At 45.1% G+C, this 16,257-nt stretch overlaps 2 protein-coding genes across 5 annotated transcripts in view; one reads left to right on the top strand and one right to left on the bottom strand.

Moving 5' to 3' along the window:
- Positions 1 to 247: 247 nt before the first annotated feature.
- AKAP19 (A-kinase anchoring protein 19) lies at positions 248 to 13,716 on the top strand. 3 transcript variants are annotated; one of them, XM_014880920.2, is made up of 3 exons: positions 248 to 316; positions 5,950 to 6,022; positions 9,953 to 13,716. In XM_014880920.2, the coding sequence occupies exon 3, from the start codon at positions 10,112 to 10,114 to the stop codon at positions 10,373 to 10,375; it is 264 nt and encodes an 87-aa protein (XP_014736406.1). In that variant the 5' UTR covers positions 248 to 316; positions 5,950 to 6,022; positions 9,953 to 10,111; the 3' UTR covers positions 10,376 to 13,716. The 3 variants fall into 3 exon arrangements, with proteins under 3 accessions (XP_014736406.1, XP_014736407.1, XP_014736409.1); XM_014880921.2 differs by lacking the exon at positions 248 to 316 and adding an exon at positions 423 to 490; XM_014880923.2 differs by lacking the exon at positions 248 to 316 and adding an exon at positions 667 to 819.
- Positions 13,713 to 16,257, bottom strand: part of HIBCH (3-hydroxyisobutyryl-CoA hydrolase) — a 38,303-nt gene continuing 35,758 nt past the window's right edge. For both annotated transcript variants that reach the window (XM_014880915.2, XM_014880916.2), the window contains exon 14: positions 13,713 to 15,710. In XM_014880915.2, the coding sequence (XP_014736401.2) occupies positions 15,595 to 15,710 (116 nt within the window). In that variant the 3' untranslated portion in view covers positions 13,713 to 15,594. The remainder of the gene's footprint in view (positions 15,711 to 16,257) is intronic.

A 16,257-nucleotide genomic window follows, 5' to 3' on the forward strand; every position in this document is an offset into this window, starting at 1 on the left:
TTTTCCCCTTTTTCCCTTATTTTGGATGGCAGGGCCGGTGTCCCCGGGCGGGGCAGGAGCTCTCGGGGGATGCGGGGCGGGCGCAGGTGCGGGCGCTGGGACCAGGTCGGGGCCGCGGCGCCGCTCCCGGGCTCGGCTGCGCTCCCGCCCCCGGCCCCGCCCGGCCCCGCCGCCGCCCCGGGGAGGGCGGGGAGCGCCCGGCGGAGCGGCGGGAGCGGCGTGAGCGGCGGCGGGAGCGGGGCCCTCCCGGCGCTACCTGTGCGAGCGCCGCGGGGCCGGGCGGGGCCGGGAGGCGCTCCCAGCATGGACTTTGACGGTGGGTTTGCGTCTTTGCCGTGCAGGAGCCTGGAGGAGGCGGCGGCGTCGGTGGGACGAGGGCCGGATCCCGCGGGCACCGCCGGAGGAAGGGGCAGCCCGGCGGCCGGGCACCGTGCGCGGCGGGGCCACGCTTCCAGCATGCTGCTCGCACGGACACCGCCCCGCCGCGCCGGTATGTGCCCGGCTCCATCCCCGAGCCGCGCCGGGGCCGGCAGGGAGGAGGGATGCGCGGCCGCACCCGCGGGGCGAGCCCGGCCGCGGGCAGCGCTGGCCTGCAGCCGCCTGAGGCTCGTGTGGTGCGGGCGAGCAGGGAGAGCCCTGCTTTGAGGTGGGGTTTTTCAGGACAGGCGGCGGTGCTGCTTTACTCCTCCCATCATCTCGCAGCGAGGTTGCCGGCCACGGACTCCTCCGAACTGAGCCAAGCGGAGGTGCCGCTCCCGCCGGGCACCCTGAGGAAAGGTGGTGCTACGGACAGCAGTGAGAGTGATGCGGAGTGGGAAGGTAAACGGCGTGGCTGCTTCTCTCCAAGCGGTGTTCCTGCCGTGGGGAAGGCGTGACACTACCGTATTTGCCGGCCGAGGTGGTGTGAGGGTCTGTCAGCCCCTGCTTTGCCATGAGTACCTTTCCAGGCTTCCACACTGACCTTTATACAGAGCAGGTTACCTTTATCTGGCGTGTTATAAAATACAGATTTAATAATGCGAGACCTGTCGTGGCAAAAACTGTTAAACATTTAGAAATATTTTGTGCTTTCTCATAGTTCAGTAAGTAGCAGTCCAAATTAGGTTTCTAAATATAGTAATTTTTTTAAAAAAGAAAAAATGCAGGGATTTATCCTGTAGCCTTAACAAAGTGGCATTTTTAACCTTCAAGTATATACAAATTAGTTTTCTTCTGAACATCACGTTCTGCTGAGAGCACTCTGGCTTTAAAATCACCTTGGTTTATTCAAGTTGCCCAAGGGGTTGGGCAGAGGCTCAGGACGCTGGTGTCCCTGGGGACGAGGTGTTTCCGTGGGCAGGGAGCTGGGCCAGGGTGTGCGGGCACGGCTGCCTCGCCTGGCTGCCGGCCTTGCCGCTTCCCAGGCGCGAAGGCGGCAACTGCTGGAAGTGGGAGCTGGCACGTTTGGAGTGATGGAATTCAAGGAAACAAATACCGGGGGAGAAGCCGTGAGACAGAGTGATTTTTAAGGCTGACATAGTTCTTTGTTGCAATTCGGGGCAGCTTTTGTACAGTTGGAGCATCTGGCTGTTAACGCCTCACTTTGTCCTCTTACTCTTCAATTTGTGCAGATCGGTAGTAACATAGTTGCGATTTTAAAATGTGTGGCTGTGTTTTCCTGTGCTTTCCTATGTGAGATGTAGAAAAAATGGCTTTTCTGGTGCATTCCTAATTCTCATTTCCCTTTTTATAATTGGCTTCTGGAGATTAAAGAACAGAATGGGGTTGTGTGCTGCTTTTATTGTGCTCTTCTGTGGTTGATCTTGGGCAGATCTTGACCGTCTCCTTCTTTCTGACTTTCATTTGTGTTAATCCAGTGGAGCCTTTGGCTTCCTGAGGGCATCACAAAGCCAGGCAGTGTCCCTCATTCATACCTTATGCTCTGCAGCTCCATATGTTCGTAGTTGAATCTTGTGACAGCCACTACAATAAAACCCGACCCTGTCAGCCTGAGACACCGATCTGCTGTTTTAGCTGCTGCTGCTCCTCAGTTCCTGCTGGCAGGATCCCCAGGCTGGGCAGCAGCCAGCAATAAATAGCTGCAGGAGGGGCTTTTCTTGCTCGTAAAGATTTGTGCATCCCTTTTCATTGTCTGCAGCTCAATCTCTGCCTGGCACCTGTGGAAAACAGTAATGCACCTTTACAAATCAGGCTAGATCCTGAGCCCTAGTCTGAAAGCAGCTTAATGTTTCAATGTGTTCCTGAAGAGGACTGTTAGTAGGAAGGCTGTGACTCCACAACTGAGTTGTTGGAATGGAAGTTTTGTGTATATGTAGGAAAATTCCTGTTTCCACTCTAGTTCTAACACTGCTCCAGTGTTAGAGCATTGTAATAAACTAAGAGGCTGCTTCGTCTGGGCCCAGGGCTGTGCCTTAGAGCAGTCTAACCTCAGTGTGGCACTTGGACACCTTTGGTGGTGTGCCCTGTGTTTTCCCCTGCTGTGGGGATAGTCTTCAGACCATGGATTTGCAGCTAGTTCACATGGGAGGGGCTGATAATTACAAGAGCTGTGAAAGAAGTGCTGAACCTACATACTTTGGTGTTATGCAGGGCAAGGAAACAGCTGTACATATACATCAAAAGCTTTATATCTATTTCTGATATTTTGTTTCTGTTCACTCACCAGTTTTGAGCATTGTTTTGTATTTGGGGTCTTGGAGAATTTTGAATGTTCCAAGAACTGTTTAGCATGGCTCCTCCTCAGATCTGCCTTTTTGGAGCATGCACAATTCTTGGCTGGGGTTTTAGTCCATTCTTATTATCACCTCCAGCTTGGGCTTTGGGCCATACTTTCTACAGACAGTAGGTGCTGATAGTAGCAGGGGTCTTCATCATACATCCATTGGATGTTGTCCCAACCAAGCAGGCAGTTCAATTACCACAAGCATAACTGCATCAGCTATTGCACTACTATGTCTAATAAAAACTATATCTTTATAGCAAAGCTACTTTAACATTATACACATAGCATCTATTTTAATACTTGCAAAAAGCCAATCTTATAACATGTATTTATAACATTTTGTATTTGGGGTCTTTTGGATCTCTTCTATCACTATTAGCTTTCCCTTCCAAAGGCATTCCTCTATAGTTTCTGTAGTTGGGTTCCTTAAGTCTTGGCTAAACTTCCTGCAGATGGAGTTTCTGAGAAGTGGTGCATCTTTTTCATGCCCTTTCTTCTACAGCCTCATTCCAAGGCCTTAATTGCTAAGGAACTCCATTGGTTCACTGTTATCCACCTACAAAACAGGCTTCTATCAATGGTAGGCATTCTTATTCTGGTCCTATGGGGTAATAATTCAATGTTCCCTCTTGTCCCTGGTCTGGCAGAGTCTGTACTGGTGCATGCATGCATTCTGAGACATTGGGGAAAAAAAGCATCAATACATTGTAAGCATTTTTGTCCGAATTTGGACTAACAGCAGTCTGTATGGCTGTTTGGACAAGTAGCTGAGGTAAAATATGAGCAGAACCTGTAAAAAGGTTTTAGCATCCTGTTCTCCAATGGCCTTCAGCCTGCCCCCTGAGCTGTGTGTGCAGTTCTGGTGAATAAACTGCTGCACTGGAGGGAGGAGAGAGGATTTCAGGACAGGCCAACTGGGTACAGTTTTACTTTCATGAAATTAGACAGCTACCAAGCACACAATGTTCTTTGCTTTTAACAAGACTTCTTTTTCCTGGATGAAGAATAACATTGTGGCTGCCGAGGGCTGTTACCTACTGGCTTTGCTGTTCTCTGAACTACTGGTATTTTCACCCAAAGGTTCCTTTTGGTACTTCATCTTTGTTTGCTGCTTCCCAAAGCTTGGGTAAGATTGCTAGAACAGTGCAGCAAGCACTTATTTTTGTTCCTGGCTTCTATGACTGTGTCTCTTGGGGAGGGGCAGACTGTTTCTTGATTTCGTGGGAGTTTTTGCCTTTTTAATTTTTTTTAAAGTCAGTACTAGTTTTAGATTTCCAGAATTCATCAGCATAAAAACTCACATCTACACGACTGTACTGTTTAACAGCAAAACCATCCCACTTGCACAGTGCATGGAAATCATAAAATGAAGTAAGAAGAAACATTTTCTTTTCTCTTGTTTTTCTCTCTAGTTTGAAGATTTTCATGTTCCTTAACTACATTGTTGAAGTGCTTGAGAGATGAAATTTGACATGGAAATTGCCTCCATTAAGTAACTCAGTGTTCTGACAAGGAGGTTGTAGGCAGGTGGGGCTCAGTCTCTTCTCTCAGGTAACAAGCAGTAGATCCAGACCTCAGGTTGTGCCAGGAGAGGTTTAGGCTGAATATTAGCAAAGACTCTTTACTGAAAGGTGGTCATGATTGGAGCAGGCTGCCCAGGGAAGTGTTGGAGTCACCATTCCTGGAGATATTTAAATGATGTGGAGATGTGGCCCTTGGGGACAGGCTTTAGTTGTGGACGTGGCAGTGCTGGGATAATGGCAGGACTTGATCTGAAAGGCCTTTTCCAACCAAACCAATTTTTTGAATCTGTAATCAGCTGAGCTCTTATTGAAAAGCCTTTTAAAGTAAACTAGCCATCTGCCTGATTTGGAAAAGCAAATGTGTCATTTCCCCATTCAGTTACAAACTGGCTTAGAAGCCTGGGAAAGCTTTATCAATTCTGGCCATGGAGGGGAAAAACCCAAGCCTTTGAAATTCCAGCACGTACCTGGAGACAGATAACCAGGAGACTTTCACTTCCCCACTAATCCTGCACAGCAGTTGTTTGCTGATGCTGCATCCAACCTTTCCCAATCTGTAGCTCTTATCTCTTGTTGGCACTAAGTGACAGGAGAGATAGGGGATGGCCCTGAGAGGAATGAGATCTGCTTTTCATATCCTGAGTTGTTTTGGGATATTTGGGTATCAATGACTGCCTGAGGCAGCAGAATCTTTGATATGGTGCTTGTTTTAAAGTAAATGTAGCTGTTTAAAACTTCATTTTCCTGTGATTAGGACGAGTTGTTATAATAAATGTTATGCAGTGCATCTCCTCTGTAAGATTGGCAGAGCTGGATGTTAGGGAGAGGCAGAACTGAAAGCCTGGTGGGTTGGGCTGCTCTGGGAGCCCCTGCCTGGGGCTGCTTTGCACAGGAAGCTGTGAGTCCTGCAGCGATGGAGGGGATGCTGTGCACTGAGCGAATGATTCATCTCTCTGCCATTTATGTGCCGCTGCTCTGCTCAGAGCTGCAGACTATCCAAAGGCCAATGCTCCTGAATTACAGCCCACCTTGTTAGGGAGAGGCACACAGAGGATGTTCTGGGTTTCCTCTCCGCTGTTACATGGAGAGTGTGAATATTTTATGTGGTTGGGTGCAGTTCAGAGGTGCGGATGCCTGAGTGCTGTTTGGTTACCTCTGCTGGCAGGTCACCTGCCCAAACTCCAACTTTGAATACCTTTGTTCCAGAGTTTATTGTTTCCATGATAATGGCAGCACTGGGATTGTCTGATTGTTCTCCCTTAGAGAACATCTCCTTAGATGGTCGAGGTCCAGGAATCAGTAGAAGCTTTGAGAGGGAGAAGGGAAAACGGGAGAGAACTTTTGAGGTTAGGCAACAGATGGGGCACATTGCCCTTCCCATGTCCTTGCTGAAATCCTCCTTAGCTGGACTTGCTGTGGGAGGAGGATGGCATCCTGCAGATGGTCAGGAGCCACTTGCCCAAGCAGTGGCCCCACTCTGAGCCTGGCTTTAGGTGCTGTGTATAAATTGTTGCAGCCTGTCATTCAATCTAATTTATTAGGTGCTGTATCATCCTTTTACCTTTGTCAAAGACAAGTTCTGTGTGGGAGAAAAGGCAGGCAGGCTTGTGCAAGGCCAGCACTACAGATTCATCACCTTGGCAATACTGTGCACCTCTGCCATCCTGGAGAGTGCTAAGCTCTGTTCCTGGGTTCCCTTTGCAGAGTCCCAGACGTGAAGCTGGCTGTGCTGTCCTGGGGACGAGGGGACAACCTGTTAGCAGCAGATGTGGTTCTGGTAAGTGGCACTCTGAGCTTCTCCTGCAGATACTCGGGGGAAAACTGAAAGCCTCCCTGCTGGGGGAGGAGTCATATTTGAACCAAAAAGTTTGGCTCTGTCACAGCAGGAATTTACTTGCTGCCTTCAGCTAGGCAAAGCTGCACATTTTGAAGCTATTTTGAAAACCATGACTTATTTTTAATCTGGTGACTGCTGTGCATAAAGTGTTGCAGAAAGCAGTTTCTTTTAGCGTAATATTGAACTTCAAGGTTTTTTCCTGAGGTTCTCATGGATGGAAAACATTTAAATGCAGGAACTTACCTGCTTATGATGGCTACAGATGTTGCATAACAGCAAAATGCTTGCTCCTCTGCCTGTTTTCACCATGTGATATTATCATTTTGCAGAGGCCACTGAAACCCTTATTTTTGATATCTCACGTTTACCTTTTTGCAATTAAATGCTTTGAAACATCCTGTTTGTTTTTTAAAATGGCAGTTATGTGATTTTTGCTTTTTTCCTCTATTTTATATTGTCTAATAGTGAATTGCAGGCATCTTTTCACCATTGTTTTGTTTCCTCCAGTAGTTAGAAATGAAGTTACCTTGGCAGGAAACACTTTGCCAGGCTGGCAAGGAGACTGCTCAGCCCTCGTGTGCCCAGTGAGTTCAGCTGCCACCCCCTCAATATTTCCTCTCTCCTAGTATTACCACAGTAAATAAAGTAATAGGTGAAAAAACATCTGAACTTAACTTTAGGAACTTCCAATTCCAATATGGAATGTTTGGAATGTTTTCAAGTCTTTCATGAAAGTCATATATAGCATTTGTTGTGAAATTTGAAGTTAAATGAAGCATTTTAAAATGAAGCATTTTGACTGCACATCCAGTAAAATTGAGCACGACTCGAAGCCTATATTTTTCAGATGAATAAATCAGCATTTACCTCACTGTAAAATCTGTCTCTAAAAAGAGAAGATTGAGTTCTGGTTTGTGATGGTGGTGCTTTAGCTCCTGGTTGAGAGTGAGCAGAGCAGGCAGAGCTCGCTGACCTCTGGCTCCAGCTAAGCCCAGCAGCTTTGTCACATGAGGAACTGCACTGCAGAGCTCTTGGCCTGAGCCCCAAACCATCTATGCAGTGATGTCTGGGGCACAACTGGCCACAGAGCACTGACAGAAACAGGCTCCTATCACACGGTTTTGCCTTGTGCAGTTACAGGATGAAACATTGTGCTGTGGGAGTAAAATGAGCTGGTTTAATTTGTTGGGTTTTTTCCCTCTCAGGGTATGAGCGTTGCGAGGAAAGGTGGAGATGTTAAAATCCTTGTCAGAACTTAACACTCTGGAGTTAGGCAGTGAGGATTTATACAGCACTTCACCGTGTGTGTGCAGGCAAGGGCTGTCAGGAAACAAGGAAGCAGCCAGAAGGTTGAGGGCAGCTTCATTTGCAATCATTCCTGTGCCAGCAATTATTAACTCCAGTAGACTGGGCAAACTGTAACACTCACTGCAGTGGCTTGGAAAGTACTGAGCTCTGTAAAGAATGAAATGAGCAACAGGCAAGAATTTAAACTGGGGTTGGTAACTTTGCTTTGAAGCTCAACTGATTTGGAACAGTTGAGTTCTATTGTGTGCCTTGCTGTCTGCAAGCTTTAGAGCCACCCTGTCCTCTGTAAGACAGTCCCAGGAACGTCTGACTTGGCCCAAATGAAGAGGCAGAGGTGGGGAGTTCTGCAGAGGAAGATGCTGACCTTAGGGAATTTCTCCCTACCTGCTTTAGGAGAAGTTTATCCTCCCTCTATTCACATTCTGTCCTTTCCATTAGACACTAATTCATCTGCTGGTGTCCCCTAACAGAAATCTCCACCTGTAGCAGGGAAACATTAAAGCAATGATAAAATCTTAACTAAAGCTAGCTTCTATTTAACACACTTCCATTAAAAAGCTAAAAAAAAAAAAAAAAGAAAAACTGTAGCTCCAGACTTGGATAAAAAATCTAAATCCGAATAGTCTATTTTAAGGCAAGCATCAGGGATAAACTCTGATAAAAATACACTGAAGCTGTGTTGTACCTTGGCTAGATCAAGACTGCAGCTTTCAGGTATCAGCAGTGCTGGGTAGCACTTGCTGTTAGTGATTCTTTACCATGTACTTGGATCTACATATTTGTCCAGAAGAGCAAGTGGAAGTGATTAGTATTAATGTTTTATTAATGGTAAATATTGAAATGAGACATGCACAAGATATTACTATTAAAGCTTTGAATTATTCAGCTGTCTGAATTGCTTTCAGGCCTCTCCTTGGCCTCTGGTCTGTAGGCATGTTAAGTTTGATCAGTGTATGTGATGGATGGGCATGGGTTTGAGCCTCCATAGGGATAAATGTAGTTTTTTGTGCAGTGAAGGGAATCCTGCTGTTTACTCATCTAAAGACAAGTTATCCATCCAGCCTTTACTCATTTAATGACGAGTTATTGGAATAAAAATCTCATAGCTTGGCTCTCCTCTGTGTTGGTAAAACTGCAGGTGGAGGTCAGCCCTTGGCAGCAGGGTTTGTGCTACAGGCCTGTAACTACACTGCCTGTCCCCAAGCAATGTGCACCGAGACTTGCTGAACTTCATGATTTACAAACGTGCCTCTACAATGCTGAAATGCCCTGGCACAAAGCTAAAGGTGTGAAAACACTTGTGTGGACTTGGTGGTTTCTGGAGCCCTTTAGGACCGACTTCCCACAAACAGGTAGCAGTGGTTTTGAAGAAGCAGCAAAGAGAGGAGCTTGTCCCAGGAATCTGGTTCTCCTGAGTCAGCTGCTATACCGGGGAAGTCCCGTCCTACCTGTGAAGCACCATTTACCTGCAAATGGGATTGATTTCCTCTGCAAATATTTGCCTGTGATCAGGTTACTGGATTGGAGCCCCTGTTTCCTCCAGCGTATAAAGGAAATAAATAAGGCTTAACATCTTTGCCATGATTGTGTTTTCAAAGGCTATTTACAAAAAATCCTTAACTTTGGCTGACCTTAGTAGAGCGTCATTGGGTGAAGCTGTAGGGAACAGTTGGTTTCTGTGCTGTGCAGGCTTTATTTTGGCTGGCAGTCTGTTAACTCTGATAAGTGGGTAAATGCATGCCAAGGAAAGTCAGGCGTATCGTGAGATTCTGCTTTTCCAGAGAGAAAGTAGCCCCCAGAAACAGCTTTGTGGGCCAGTAAACAAAAACTCATACACCAGAATTTGGAGTTGACAAATTCTGGATCTTGGGGACCTGAGGACTCTGCCGGGTGTTTCACTGGTCACTTTCCCTTCTCTAGATGAAGAGTGGTCCTGCTCTAGTGAGAATGGTGCTCTGGCTCTGTTGGAACTGCTTTGATCACAGCAGGCTGCTGCTGCTTTCCCTACCCTCTCCAGGGAAAAAGCAAAAACAGCTCTTGTTCCTTGTGAATACCTTCTGGTGGCTGCCCTTCTCCAGCCTCCTTGAGCAACAGCAGAATGACACTGGGAATTAGTGTCATCATGCCCAGAGGGCGTGTGACAGCCATGACACGGGACTCTGGCTATGGTGGGTGTGTGGTGCTTCTGTGGGCTGGTTTTGCTGCTTATTTCCAGCAGCAGTAACAGTCCCTAGAGTTAAACAGTATTTGTTTGCAGTTTCAGGAGAAGCCCAACGCGTTGTCAGCTTGGAAGAAACAGACTTTATTTTTTTTCTAAGACTTTTATATTCCTAGGTGGCCTACATCCTGTACTAGGAATTGCATTCAAAGGCAGCGTGAATTCAGGTCAAACTTTGCCTACTTGTAGTAGATGGATGTTACCGATAAAAACATTTTACGCACACTGGGCAGAGATTTATTTAAGCTGCTTCTACAAGCGCCTGTAGTGAATTTACGTTTCCTTTGAGCTCGCTGAGAACGGTAAACTATTTATTGCCTTTATATGAAACACTGTTTTGACAGATTTCCTCAGAAGAAGCACAAAAGGAGATGCTGTGTTCTTTGAAAACAACTGGAGCCACTGGCAAGAAGCAGCAACGCTGCATCGAACAAGGGAACCGCTTCCAGCTTATCAAAACATGCTGTTGAACTGAATTTTGCAGCTGCATTTTCCAATGTACCATGGGATGCATCAAATCCAAGGCCGCCTTCCAAGGTTCCAGCGCCGTCCAGGATGAGAGGATCGGGGGAGGTGGCGAGGGGTGCACTGGGGAGAAGTCGTCGCTGCTGGCGGTGAAGGCGGAGGAGAGGGGCCCCTCGAGCACCATCGTGCTGGACTACGCGCACCGGCTGTCGCACGACATCCTGGAGCAGGCGGTCAAGCAGTGGGCGGTGACCGAGAGCAGGTACAGCGACATCCCCTTCATCGAGAGCGACGTGCCCTGAGCCCGGCCCGGCCCCGAGCCCCTGTGCCCGCTGCCAGCGCACGCAAAGCACCGCCAGCTCTCCTCCGAGCATCGCTCTGGGGAGGGGGCTCCAGGGAGAGCCTCAGAAAATTTGCCTTTTAACGTAGATTGCTAACAAACTAATGGGATCGCAGTAGAACCCGTTCGTCAAATGTCATTCATTGTCAGCCATGTGTTGAGTATATTCTGTCTTTGTATGTGTTGGATGTGACCAGAAATTAGCATTTAAAAGACGATGAGAAGACTGTGGCTGCCCTGCACCTCTACAAGCACTGCCACAGAGGACAAAACGTGGATTATTTCTATGTCCTGCATAAAAGATCAGTGGTCTGTCTGTAGGTGAGATGAACTCTCTGTGCTTGGTGAAGTTGTCTGTGTTTCGCTGAAGTGAAATCAAGGTCTGCATGTAGCAAAGGTTACTGCTATCATAAATTTTACTTTTGATTCTGTGACCTAACTAAATCTGTAAAACCACAAAATAATGAAGGTGATGAGAGGTGCTCTGTAAACCCCAGTAGAATTCAGAACCATTTGGATGATGATGCTATTCACCTTCTATTGAAGTGAGCCAGTGAGAAACATGCCAGTGTTGATAAGCAGTGCATTATCATTAACAGATGCTTCTGTAAATGCATGAAAGCTTGTCTCTAAAACCCTGCAGTAAGATAGGTTAATGACAGCTGGTGTGTTCAGACCAAAGCTGTTTGGTTGTTTTGTTTTGTTTGGGTTTTTTTTTTGTGTTAGGGTGCTGGTTTGGGTTTGGGAGGATTTGGTTTTGTTGTTTTACTGTCACCCTGAGAGATGTGCAAAAACTACTGATAGTACTAGTGAAAGGAACCTTCAAAAGTGTGACAGTGCTTTAGGACAATTTGTTTCATGGGAGCTGTGGCTGTATTACACTGAAATTCCTCTCTGAAGTACCACTCTTGAGACAGGACGTCTTCCATCAGCTTCTGTAGGCTGCTGCTTCCCCGTTGGAAAACCTGTTCATGGCAATGCCAGCAGGACCCACAGGAGCCCCGGCCCTGAGCACTGCTCTGAATGCAGAGTTAGGGACTAAGCCTTAGGCCCAAAGCTCAAGGGCTGCATTTCTCCCCCAGTGCATCCACACACTGCTCCCTGCTTGCCCAGGGCTTGCAGCCCGACCCACTGCACTCAGGCTGGCGTTTGACAGATCAGGACACGGATGCATTTTCCCTGTTCATCCCAAAGGTACAATGTTGCTGACGTTTTATACAAAGTGAAGACTTTCTAACAGCTTGGCTTTTACCATCTGTTTGTTCTTTTTTCTGTGATGCCCAGTTTAAAAGACATAGTTCCTTTTCCTAGATCAAAATGCTTTCTATTTTGTTTTCATTTTATAGAGAAATGCTTTCCATACTGGCTAAAGCTGTTACTATTTTTAAAAGGTACACATAGTTCTAGTAAATGATCCAAAGCATGATTTTTCAAGCAATGGAGAGCAATCAGAAAGAGGACCTTGTAAAATGCTGGGTTTAGCTTATTCTCTGGCATAAGACAGTCTGTGAATTGAGCTGTTTTGCAAATGTTGTGACACAAACTTAGGTATTTGAAATTCACCCATACCGGGAAGTGGCTTTATCAGGAATAATGGGTGAAAAATATTTCTCTGTGACACAGCACAAGGCTGCCATTAAATCCCAGAGACCAGACTAGATTCCCAGTGACCTGCTATTAAGGCTGTTCTCAGGCTTTTGCTGGAAAAGGGAACAAAATCAGCTTATGCTGTAATGTCGTCCTCTTTGAAGTTACGCAGTCGTCTTCAAAGCTATTTGCAAAGCAGGACTAAGGTTTTATGGTTCTCCTGCTAAGTGATGTTTCTTCAACTTCTACAGCATATGAAACATTAGATCATACTCTGTTTGCTCTAAAATACCTCCATATATTAATATGAGTTAGAAAGCAAAGCCAAAACGCTGATCAAGTCAGTACATATCAGTATTAAAAAGGATTCCTATTCTTATTCTAGCTAAAATAAAGCTTTATTACAAAAAAAAGGGCCAACCTTTCTAACGTGAGTATGGGCTCATGTTAACACTGCTAACCACAGTAATTAAAAATAAAAAAGCCAAAGCTCCAGAGCCATTACTCGCCAGGCAGGTGAGAAGCAGGCAGAAAACTGCACTCACTGTTAGAGCACCTTGAGGTGGATCTGCCCTGGCCCTTGTACAAGGCACCCTGGTGGTTGCCACGGGCAGTGGGTGTTGCAGTGCTTCCTGTTGCCATGTCTCAAATCCTTCCTCTGGATGTAGCCTTAGCATGTGATACTCTTCAGGAATATCAGATGCACTTTTGAGAGCAGCTCCCCAGCTGCCACCACACAGTCCAACAGCAGGCAGAGTTATAAAACAGCCCAAGGTTCCACCACAGCAGCCACTGTGATCAGCACTGGGAATTTCCCCCGAGGAGCTCACCCAGGCACACTGAACATGCCCCACGACTGCTCCCCTGCACAGCAGCTGCTCTGGGGACGCTGCCCTGCCTGCCCATGGGGGGACTCAGCACCAGCTGCTTGGTGGCCCAACCAGTCCCTCACCTGCAGCCACCAATCTTGGTCCTCACTGGTGCCTGAAGGTTACAGCAGCTTCAGAATGGCCCCAAGTGCAATTCCAGCTGCTTTACCATGTTTTCCATGACATTGGCACTTCAGGGAAGGCACGCAGCAAATGGAAAGCAAACAAGCTTGCAAACAACAGGGAGAGGGCATCTCACCAGGAAAATCATCTCTTTTACAGGATGCTGTCCTTATAAATAATGCACTTACCCTTAATAGAAAATAAATCTATTCAGTGCTACAGTCTGGAAAGAGACTGAGAGAGATCTCTCTCCATAGCTCTGCTGTACATTTAATAGGCACAATACTAATACATTGCAAAAATAAAGACTTCTTTACCTAAATAAATTTATGCTAAGCTGTGCTAGAGTTTCACAGAGCCACTGAGAGTGGGTTTCCAGCTAAGTTACCACTGATTCTTTGACTTGATTTTGTGTAATGAAGGCACTCCAGTTTGGGACTAGCATACTCTGCAAAACTGTTTACTTCTATTTAGGAGTTAAAAATACATTTGCTTTATATTTTCTCCAGGAAACAAGATTAATCTGAGTGGATATGATGTGACTGACTTGATATTCTAGTAATGGTTCAAAATACATTAACCACAGCACAACTTTGTAAAGCTGATGTTTCTGGAGTAAGGCACGTCAGTATTCCCAAATAAAACACACTACAATATATTTTTTACAATATTTTTTGTGGAAAATATTTTCTTGTGGACCAAATAAAATTCAACTTACCATCTGCTTGTATGCCTTTTATTTGAAAAAAGCCACAAGATTGCACAGACTGGACAGGATCTTGTTACCTTGAGCTTGAGATACTTCCTGTTCACGTAAATTTTGGAAGCAAGTGAACATGCAAGTCAAAGCTTATTAATTCAAAAGTATGTTCTTCCTAAAATCTTGTATGTCATTTACAATCAGAGGAGGCATGATCCCTACTCCCTGGGAATGACTGTTTTTCATTTAACATAATTGGCTGAAGACTGCTCCTTTTATACAAAAATAATGGAATTAACCAATCTTTAAAAAATAAATTAAAAATAGCAATTGTTCATGAATGTAAAACATATAAAAATTCTAAATAATACAGGGGAAGGTTTGCACTTCTTATGGGACCAGCTTGAGGTAGAAAGCCACGTGATACATTCAGAATTACCCTAGAGGAATTAATGAAATCTCAATTACTTTTGGAACTAAACTCAAGGACAGCCCCATAACAATTTTGTCCATGGTAACATAAACTCACAGCTGAAATTTGAACAATTTTATCTTCAAAGACTAGTGCCAAAGTAAGGTGCCATTTTTTCTTAGCTCTGCATTTGGTCACCTCTGATTTTTTGAAAGTCACTCTTGGTAGTTCACCTTGATGCCTGAATTTCCTGGACTTTGTTTCCAGGCAACAGCTCCCAGAAAGGAAGGAGCCTTAAGCCATTGCAGACCATTGCTGTTGGTAATAAAAACTGCCCAGCATTGAAAACTCCATAATGGTTCTGCTGCAGCTCTGACTTTTTGATTCCCCAGTGCTGCTTACTGACTATGGCATTTGAACAGAAGTTTTCTTCCTTTGGGCTTCAGGGAAGCCAAAATTTGTACTTGTGACCTGCCTGTAAGTGTAGAAATAAGTAGGAAGAAACACTACTACATGATCTGATGAAGCATAAAAAAGGAGGTGTAATGTTGAAGAAGGATTAGTAGCTGTCTGCTGCATACACAATAGAAAAAATAACTTCCCTCCCACAAATACTTGTATCCAGGGGTGCTGGCTATGTTGTGTAACTTCATGTATTAATAGCATCACAACCCTACCACACTGAATGCACTGGAAATGTGCTGCTTGGTGTTCACAGCAAGGATTGAGGCACTTGTTTCTTCACCACTGTAAGACCAAGGAAAACCAGCAATTTTCTGAAATCGTGAAATACTGATTATGCAGTTGAATCAGACATAATGACATTTTTAAAAACGGGCTATGCAAGCAAGGAGAAATGTGCTCTAGGCTCTGGCAACATTATCACGTTTGAAATAATGTTTACATCACAAAGCAAGGCTGAAAAATGACCAAACCTTAAAGCAATAGAACAAATTCTTGTTCTCAGACTAATAAAGTATCAGTCTGAGCTTTTATTTAAAAGGGTATTTAACACCATAGATTCTGTCTTGCATTTTCCTTTGTAGCTCTGACTGCATCAAAGGTTTAACCATATTTTATTTTCATTGTACACAGAAGAATCTGTGGCACAATCCAATTTACCAAATCAGTGACAGAGCCAAGAACACAACACTGTTGACTTTTTGCTTATTAGGTCATCCCTTAACAGTGCTCTTTTCCCCAAGGGCTCCTCCTAAACTAAGAATTGATGCAAAAAAATTAAATGTTAATCAATGTGTAAAGCAATAAAAATAACAATTTGCCTTGAACTGATTTTTCCCATTGTTAACCAGAGATACAATTATTTTCTCATTACAGAGAATGTTCTTGAATAAAAATAATAAAAAAAAAAATTTAAAAAAAGCCTTGTGAATCTCAGGCTAGCTAAAAAAGTCTTGTCCAAATTGATCACACTGTTATTAACTTTTATATCACATAACTAAGCAGACAGATGTCAATAGGTTTGATCTTTACAGCCTGAGATCATCATTTCCCAGTGGTTTAAAACAGTTGTCCACAAATTCATCACTGACTTCTTCTAGAGCAGCTGGCTTCCATTTGGGGGACTGGTCTTTGTCAATCAGCACTGTCAGGTGGAACAGAGAAACACCAATGTTACTCCTCTAACTAAAATGACTTGGCATTGCATCAAGACAGATCACTCCAGTGATTACACAGGGGACACAAATCTGTGTGCTCTGGAGAAGTTTTTATAACACTGATATTGCTATTCTAATAAAAGTTCCTGAGTTGTGACCTGTCCAGAGGTGTCTCTGGGAGTTGCTGGATGATCCAAGGAACAGTGGATCACTTCAGAAGTGGCTCAAGATTTGAAGGAACAGACCTGAAATTAGTGGGTTAGTTAAACCTGACACTCTTGGGTGACTTAGGCTTCTTCATGGGAGCCTGGGAACAGTACATGAAGATGCTGCATTTGGACAAGGCTTTCACACCTCTGTGCAAAATCTGACTCTTGGGAGAGTACAGGAGATGACTCAGTGGTGCTAAGTGCCTAAAGTGAATTTAAACACATCACATAAACTAATAATGAAATAACTCACGAGCAAAGAGTAAAGTAGGGTATCTTTGTGGGAACTGAGGGTGTTAATTTGTAAATACTGACAGCTACTGAG

The sequence above is a fragment of the Sturnus vulgaris genome, chromosome 7, assembly GCF_052056855.1.
Source record: "Sturnus vulgaris isolate bStuVul1 chromosome 7, bStuVul1.hap1, whole genome shotgun sequence".
Classification (NCBI taxonomy): domain Eukaryota; kingdom Metazoa; phylum Chordata; class Aves; order Passeriformes; family Sturnidae; genus Sturnus; species Sturnus vulgaris.

What these genes read in the sequence shown, in the direction of transcription:
- AKAP19 (XM_014880920.2), top strand. Translation starts at nt 10,112, where the DNA reads ATGGGATGCATCAAATCCAAGGCCGCCTTCCAAGGTTCCAGCGCCGTC.